This window comes from Clinocottus analis, unplaced genomic scaffold, assembly GCF_023055335.1.
Source record: "Clinocottus analis isolate CAN_PGR_092001 unplaced genomic scaffold, fCliAna1.0.p SCAF_2, whole genome shotgun sequence".
Lineage (NCBI taxonomy): Eukaryota > Metazoa > Chordata > Actinopteri > Perciformes > Cottidae > Clinocottus > Clinocottus analis.
In genome coordinates, this window is record NW_027175931.1 from 23550654 (window position 1) to 23559369 (window position 8716).

The 8716-nt window shown below is 42.2% G+C and overlaps 2 protein-coding genes across 9 annotated transcripts in view; both read left to right on the top strand.

Moving 5' to 3' along the window:
- Positions 1-2037, top strand: part of ryr1b (ryanodine receptor 1b (skeletal)) — a 66527-nt gene extending 64490 nt beyond the window's left edge. For all 8 annotated transcript variants that reach the window (XM_068585254.1, XM_068585256.1, XM_068585257.1 and 5 more), the window contains 2 exons: positions 309-360; positions 442-2037. In XM_068585254.1, coding sequence (XP_068441355.1) covers positions 309-360; positions 442-540 — 151 coding nt within the window. In that variant the 3' untranslated portion in view covers positions 541-2037. The remainder of the gene's footprint in view (positions 1-308; positions 361-441) is intronic.
- A 2164-nt stretch (positions 2038-4201) lies between these two features.
- On the top strand, positions 4202-8540 carry LOC137790919 (galectin-4-like). The gene is made up of 13 exons (XM_068585512.1): positions 4202-4246; positions 4702-4790; positions 5570-5774; positions 5883-5996; positions 6341-6367; positions 6585-6668; positions 6751-6777; positions 6912-6947; positions 7097-7123; positions 7213-7242; positions 7931-8019; positions 8113-8278; positions 8370-8540. The coding sequence occupies exons 1-13, from the start codon at positions 4202-4204 to the stop codon at positions 8514-8516; spliced, it is 1086 nt and encodes a 361-aa protein (XP_068441613.1). The 3' UTR covers positions 8517-8540.
- The last annotated feature ends 176 nt before the right edge of the window (positions 8541-8716 follow it).

Genomic DNA, 8716 nt, shown 5'->3' on the forward strand with positions numbered 1-8716 from the left:
ACTCACATCTGGCTTTCGTCTTCAGTCGGTATTCATTTCCTGGACAAATGACACCCGGGGGACACACTGGTTTCTTTTTCCTTTTCCGGTGCGACTCTCTGCGACATGCATTGAAGTGATAATATATAAGAGTTTATTAACGTGCAAAACATAGCATTCTTATGCTCTCCCCAACTCCACCAGACTCGAGTCTGAAACACAGCAATCTTACCTCACTAGTCATGGAAACACACAATCAAACAAAATAAAACAAATTCTTCCCACTGTTCAAACTTTGTGAAACTCTCTTTTCTCTATTTCGCCTTCAGGTTCTTCCTGATGTATCTCATAAATAAAGATGAAACAGAACACACAGGACAGGTCAGTAAAGAAGATGGATTGCTACACGTTAATTGCTGTTCACACATTTTTCTCAATGTGTTTTTCACCACCGTGTTTCAGGAGTCCTACGTGTGGAAGCTGTACCAGGAGCGATGCTGGGACTTCTTCCCCGCTGGAGACTGCTTCAGGAAGCAGTATGAGGATCAGCTCATCGGATAACCTCCTGCATCCTTCACATCTGAGGGAGGAGGAGAGGAGAGGGGAGGAGGGAGGAGGGGAAGATTAAACGTTTCGACTCTGAACACATCTATTTTCTTAGTTTCTCCTAACTTGAAGCTATGCACACTTTGACTGCACTGCTGTACCACCTGCAGCACAATGCCGATGAGGGAGGGTTGAGAAGAGCAGAAAAGAGGCAAACAAAGACAGGGGCCTTTTTATTGCGCTATGAAAACACAACATGGCCTTTTTGGTGTAAAATATACATAGACTGCCTTGCGTATCAGTGCATTTATACAAAACGGGCTCTTTCAGTCGCTACTGCTGTAAACGTTTTAGTGCCTATAGCAATGTCACTGCTTTTTAGCTGAAACACTTTTATTTGAGATTAGAGTGGATATGTTTTATTTATATTTGTACGGTTGGGAGTTTCTGTTTGTTTCTGTATGTGGCTGCTGCCCTACGATATTTCCTTTCTGGAGTTTCAATGAGAGCGAGCGTTTTGAAACAGAAGAACTCAGCTGCTCAAAGTCGTATCTCAGAGATCCTCGAGGGAGCACTGAAGGTTTTAGGCCTTCCCTCGCTCCCTTGTCTTCTTTTCTCTCCCTCTGGAAAAAAAAAATAGTCCACAAACAAGCGACCGTGAATGGAAACTGCCGTCTGCGTACGTGACGCATGCCGGTGAGAATCGGCTGTCCAGACAAACCCAGTTTGCACTCTGAAGTCTTACGACGCGTCCCAGGACGCATGTGGTCCCCGATCTCCGCTGGTGTCTCTGTGCCATATAAGGTAGTGATGATGTACACACATGCAGTAGAGGAGGAGGCCAAAGGGTATTTATTTCTTGCTTATATGCAGATCAGATCTTCTGAAGACGACCGTTTTAGCCCGTCTGTATTTCTGGCCAACAGTCTGTTTTATGACACTTTATGCACAAATAAGTTTTTGTCTGTGCATTGAAATAACTAGTGAATGTATTTAATGTGTACATCTTGGCCACAGTGCCATGTGTGTAACGGAGTGACGTCTGGGCTGCTTAGAAGCCTTTTGTCGCAGAGACGTATTTTACATAAATCATAGATACATATATTTATTTTTCTTTAGGGCTTTGAGGAACTTGAGCAATCGTTCTTCTCCGTCGGACTTGAACACGTCGCGTGTCGCTGATTGAGGAAAGACTCGCTCTCACACTGAAGTTAACTCCCAGTTTGCAGTCAGAAGAGCACATTTTGGTTTTGCTAGTTAGGATTTTATGATAGATCGGTTATTTTTGTCCAAGTCACGTGCGATGCTTCGATCTCAGACGGTCCCGCCCCACTAATTGTTTTACAGGCCACGGACAAACACATCGAATGTCTCGACCCGATGACTCTGAGGTGTGTACTTGCTGTGGTCCATGCGGAGGGAACTGACTGGAGACGTCGACTTCCCACCTGACTGAGTGTCCTCTGACTGAACCCTGTGTTTCAATACAGAATAAACAGATTATTTTAAGGACAGCTGGGACATGTGTTCTCATTTCTGTCAGCTTATTGGGTCCGTGTGTGTGTGTGTGTGTGTGCTTTCATTAGGTCGGCTTAGAGAATGCCTCGTTGGTCACTACAAGTGTACGTATGTAAAGAAAAGTGCGTGCCTGTATGTATGCAGTCCAGGGATGTATTGTAAATGTTGTGGGAGGAACATCAAATGCATTTATACATTACATAACAGACGTGAAAATCAATGTAAGCGTCAGACAATGTTCAGGATCTTTCATTCAATTGTTCCATGGTGTTTTTTTCTGACAGATTTGTCCCTCAATATGTTCATTAATATGCAAAATGACATATTTCACATGTGTTTATATTAAAACAATAGTATTTAGTAGTATAAGTACAATTAAATTATGATTTAATTCTCCATTTAATTCTCTATGACGCCCCAGTATATGCGTTAACATTAATAATGTGCTACCTCCTTTTAACATTGTATAATTAATACCACTCATAAAGCTTGATAATGCTTTTTAACAATATAAACGCAATATAAGGCATTTTACCTTATTATTTTAATTCCCATAGTTGTAATACATTATAATGAATTATAAAAAAACATGATAATACTTTTATAATTCATTATAAGTATGTGGGAAAAATATCGTTAAATCTATATGAAACAAAACATCTCATTTTCACTACTTAAGGCAAACAATGACAGTTTTAGAGTAACTTATGATCACACTTGAATTATAACAGTGATCACTACAACATGGGAATAATAATATTTAAAAAAAACTAATTTTGAAAGTCAGAAACACTCATCACATGTTACTTGACCTTGAGTCATTATAAAAGCTTTATAATATATTATTACAACGCATTATGAATATCTAAGAGTGTTTATAATCCATTATAAGCTGTTTAATGCACCGTATGATATAAGTATGTTCATACATTATAGATGTGGGCGTCATAAAGTGTTATCTAGATATTTTACACTAAAGTAAAGAAGTGAATCAACTGTCTCCCATCAGGCGTCTCTGTTGTGGTGTCATGGCGGCTGCGGCAACATTTTTATCTTAATCAAATACCAGAAGTGGATTGTTAGGCTTTCAGCTCTTCAGGAAACACCCATGCATCACTGAAAGTGTCTTTGTTCCCTGACAGATTGTGTGCCTGTGTGTACATGCATGTGTGTGTTTTAAAGGATGTATATGCAGTTAGTGTATGCTCTCAGACACGAGTGCAAGATAAGGCTTATGTGTGTTTGCCTTCGACAGGCCGGCTGCGTTACACATTATATGAATCATCAATAGGCCGTCGTACAAGTCTATAAATCTCAGGGGAGTAAGAAACATGTGTCTGGTTTCTGAATTAATGTGCAGAGATTACGTCTTCTACACAGACATAGTCAGAAGATTCAACATCTGTATTCCTTCCTCCACTAAAGAGAAGTATTCTGACAGTTGTGACTTTTGTGTAATACTGTGTAAGATTTAGAAACAGCTCTAAAGCAATGAAGAATACTCTAAAGGCAGTGGTGGAATAAAAACTAGTATTAATACAACTTTGAGGCACTTTACATGAGTACTTTCATTTTATGCCTATGACCTCTACGCCATTAATATTGAGAAAGATGTTTTTTTTTGTCCCACTACACTTATTTGACCATTGTAGGTTCTTGTTACTGTCCAGATTGAAACAAAACCTACAGTGTGTTTATATATATATATTTATAATGAGCTTTTTTCCCTCATAAAACAGCTCAAATCTGCAACCGGCTTCATCATACATCAGTAAGAATAATCCAAGGTGACTCTCATAGAGGTCAGTTTTTGGATTATTAGCACTTTTGATGCTTTAAAAGTACCTTTGCTCCAGTGTTGTTTTCAATGGATGACTTTTACTTGTAAAGTAATATTCATACAGTATTTTTCAGCGTTGTAACCTCGACTGAAAGCACTGGAGTACTTGCTCAACTCGGGGCTTCGACAGTCTTTTGTTGTGCCACTCCTCTGCTGGGTCAACGGTTAATGGGCATCCAGAGCAAACACGGTGATGCGGGCCCGGGCTCGGCCTGCTGCTCGGCCCCTCCCTTATCACTTGTATAAAACTGGGCGCCCAGCAGAGGCCACTTCCTGGCAAAACCGCCCCGATCCCGTCTGCCCGCCCGTCTCGCTGCCATGTCGTTTGTTGCTCCTCCTGGTTACCAGCCCATCTACAGCCCCGTGAGTATCTGCACTGGGAGTGCATCGCACTAGAGGGGGAACTCTGCAGTACACTCTGGACAAGATAACTTAATATTAATATATCATATTATAGTGAAGATTTTTGTGCATTCACCGCAGATAAAAAATAGCTATGATTTAGATGTCAGGAGGTGTCATTTCTGATGAGTTTGTCCACATTAATGACGGTGTAAAGATTGAAAAATATATTATAATAAGTCGTCATTGGATGCTGTAGATGTTCATCGTTCCATCATATAATTATATAATTCAGTGAATTTATTAGTTGAAAATGTAATCACGAGTAAAACAAATAAAAATAAAAGTACACCACTGCATCTAAGGGTACTAAACAGTGAAATTAACCCGTAGTTTGATCTAAATAACATCCTCCAGAACCGGACCAGATGTGTGGTACAGTTTAGATGGATAAGTATTTTTTGTGCACCATACAGAGGATTCCCTACCTGGGGCCCATTTATGGAGGCCTGAGGGAGGGAGTGTCCATCTACATCCAGGGATCTGTTCCTGAGGACATTACCAGGTGAGTGTGTGTGTGTGTGTGTGTGTGTGTGTGTGTGTGTGTGTGTGTGTGTGTGTGTGTGTATAGTATGGAGTCATGTTGTGATTATGCTTTTTCTTCTTTTCGTTAATTATGAATATTTCCAGTTCAGAAAAGCACAGACCTTTAATCATCATTGAAACGCAGCGGTGCGTTTGAGCTCTGATTAGTTTGGGAAAGAGTTTTAAACTGTGATTAATATCCCAGCTCGTTATGTTGAAACCATTGAGACAAAACCAAGAAGCTGTTCCTGTTCAAATCTGCACACATTTTGATGTTTCTTCTGTTCTTCTATTGCTCTGAGACATCTTTGTCTCTCTCTGTTCTACGAAACGATCCCTTCACACAAAACAACATCCACGTGTAAAGATGTGTAAAGATCTAAAAGCCTTTAGGACCAAAAACGAGTCGGGGCGGTCCCAAACGTCTGAACAGCAGTATGTGAAAAATAAAAATAAGAATATATAGGTCACACAAATCGTGTGACTTACTTGCAATGTGACTTTTATTAAATATTGAACCAAAATCTTTTGAATTTGGGTGGAGCGGGTTTCTTTGCTTTGTTGTGAAACACACAGCTCCTTTTCAATCACCCGGCCCTCCTCTTTGTGGAACACTGAGGCACTTTTACAGGCCGGTAAACACTGCGCATACCTCACTGTATCCTTACATCGTTAATAAATCGGCCTCGCCCGCGCTGTTTGCCTTCCTCCTGTGGTGACGTAATGTCTGTGCTTCACCTGCTGCGTCCCTCGTGGCAGGTTCTTCCTCAACCTGCTGTGCGAGGAGTCCGAGTCCGGGGACATCGCCCTCCACTTCAACCCTCGCTTCGATGGCTGGGACAAGGTGGTCTTCAACTCCTGTGATGGCGGGTCCTGGGGGTCTGAGGACAAGATCCGCGACATGCCCTTCTCTAAGGGCCAGGCCTTTGAAATGGTCATCATGGTCACGCCACAGGGCTACCAGGTCAGACCGACCACGCACGCTGCAAACGATCTGCTGTAAACGTAGACACAATGAGTCCTTGTCGGGCCACGTGCCATGGCTCACACTCTGCTTCACGTCTACATGCAGATCAAAGTCAACGGGAATGACTTCTACACCTTCGAACACCGCATCCCTCTGGAGAGAGTCCGTGCGATGCAAATCGCTGGAGACGTTAGCATCCAGACGATTAACATCATCGGGGTGAGAGTCCCTGACCCCGAACCTTTGGGCTTTGCTCGTCACAAGTCATAATTTCTAAACGCTTTCTGCTTCTGCGCCATGGTGCTTCCAATATGTTACTCTAATATTCGTTATTACAAGCTGTAATGTGAAGTGCTCCCAAAACTACCACTAGTACCAGCAGTAGAAGTCGCAGTAGTTTGTAGTACTATGTGTCAGCAACAGTGTGTCTGTGTTTGTGAGAGTACGCCATGTTTTCCTGGTCATTAAATATCTTCTGGTGTGTTAAAGGACTACAACAACACTACATATGTATGTTAACGAGGTTGTCTGTTTAGTCTGACACTACGATTTGGTGTTTTTAGGGAGGAGGAATGGGAGGAGGAATGGGAGTAAGTACACCTATTTCAACAGTAACAAGGACATTCAACACAGCGTTGAGCAGAATTTAACATGGTCACTACTTTCCAACAGGGAGGAAATCCAGGAGGTTGCATAGGGGTATGTTGTTTTATTCTTTAAATGCAGTTTCCCTTAAATGTTACGAAAAATATAATGAATACAGTGAACATATTTACTGTACGCCTGCTCATTCTAACCGATACCCAGGGAGGATACCCAGGAGGCATGGGAGGAGGCATGGGAGGAGGCATGGGAGGAGGCATGGGAGGAAGCATGGGAGGAGGCATGGGAGTAAGTATACTAAGGATGACTGTTAAAATGCAATGAAATACATAATTAAACAGTATTTAACATGTTCAAACCTTTTCATCAGGGAGGATATCCAGGAGGTGGCATGGGGGTGAATAACGTCTTCTATTTATTTATTGTTCATTCATTCATACGCTGTCTGTTACATCATGTGAAACAAATGTCTTGAGCTACTTCATAATACATATTAAATCTTTCTTTATACAATCTTGTGCTTCTTCGCAGGGTGGATATCCAGGAGGCATGGGAGGTGGTATGGAGGTACAACAGCGTGTTCTCCGTGTCCTTTTGTGTTATTCACACCTTTCTGTTCTTCACTAAGCAGCTAATGGGCCATGTATCCAGTTTGCATGGAAACAACAGTCCGTGTTCAGAGTTTGTACCAATAGCTTCGTTCTTTCTCCTCTCAGGGAGGATTCCCGGGATCGCACCTGCCGGTGAGAACACTGCATGAGCACACCTTCATGAAACTCTGTGAATGTTTTACTTCTGCTAATCCAGTATGAATCTGTTCATGTGCTTGTAGGGAATGGGCGGGCAGCCAGTCTACAACCCCGTAAGTCAAATTTGTTTTTTTTTATATGTTTTTATACCCAGGAAGAGAAGTTCCTGTCTTAGCAGTAATGGGGATTCTGGGTAAATAAATAGATAAATAAAACACTCATCGCTGTTTTCATAATCCACTTTCATTTAAAAAGTTATTAAGAGAGTTTTTTTCAAAGTAAAGCAAAGTATTTACACCGCCTAGTGGCATCAAAGTGGAACTGCAATGCGTTAAATTTGACCCCAAAAAAACTAAAACAATTGAAATACGATAACTGGGTCATGTAAGCAATGAGGTAATCTAGCTTTGCTTTTGATTGGAAGCTTCTCAGACTCAGACAATATTTACAGGTTAGCGGTGCTGCTCAACATTAGCTTTGTTAGCGAATACTTAGCTTAAACAGTAGTCGTCAAATAAATAACAATTATGTCAGATATCAATGCTACCAAACCAACACATATATACTTAAAAGTGGAGGGATACAATTTCAGCAGGAATGTTGAATGTTAATTCAGCTGCTCATTAAAGATGCTGAAAGCCACGAGCAGAGTGTAACCCTGCAGAACTGAGCCTGGCAAGATGGGTCTGTGTTCAAAAAATCACCACTGTACGGATGAACACGTGTGGATTTATCTAGAGAACAAAGCACGAGTTCCTTTGTGATGATGTCACTTGTCTTAATGATGTATTTATTTTCAAGCCGGTGCCCTACTCCAACATGATCCCAGGAGGGATGTACCCTAAGAGGACCCTCATCATCAGAGGCATGTTGCCCTATGGAGCAGAAAGGTGTGTGTGTGTGTGTGTAAGAGTGTATACATACACCACAATCACTATAGTGTAAGTGCATTGATTACGCTCCTTATTGCGTACGTGTCGCAGACTGTGCATCAACTTCGTGGTGAGCAGATCTCGGGACATCGCCTTCCACATGAACCCCCGGGTGAGGGAGGGCGTGGTGGTGAGAAACAGCATGATCGGAGGAAGCTGGGGCCAGGAGGACCGGGAGCTCAGCATGAGCCCCTTCAGCGAGGGACAGTACTTTGACGTGAGGACCATCTGTCTTTTCGGTGTGTGTGTGAAATCACTTGGACTCGTCCATGTCCTGACTCCCCTGTGCCTCCCCCCCCGTGCCTCAGATGTCCATCCGCTGTGGGAACCAGAGGTTCAAGGTGTTTGTGAACGGGCAGCACCTGTTTGACTTCTTCCACCGCCTGCAGTCCTTCAACGAGATCGACAAGCTGGAGATAGAAGGCGACGTGCAGATCTCCTACATCCACTTCTGAGAACACACACACACACACACACACACACACCTGTAGGAGTTATACATTGTGTACATTATTTGGCTATGTGGGTTTTTTCAGCTGCTGGGTGATTTTTCAAACTGATATGTCAGCAAGCTGTGTGAAAATCAATATGAATTATTTACCTCATCATCGGCTGTTTTAAATCAATAAACATGAATGAACACACGTGACGCGGA

Bases quoted from the DNA above. Each gene is read 5' to 3' on its own strand.
- LOC137790919 (XM_068585512.1), top strand. From the start codon at position 4,202: ATGTCGTTTGTTGCTCCTCCTGGTTACCAGCCCATCTACAGCCCC. The intron at 4,247-4,701 runs GTGAGTATCTGC...TGCACCATACAG, and splicing joins ACCAGCCCATCTACAGCCCC to AGGATTCCCTACCTGGGGCC. The intron at 6,368-6,584 runs GTAAGTACACCT...ACCGATACCCAG, and splicing joins GAATGGGAGGAGGAATGGGA to GGAGGATACCCAGGAGGCAT.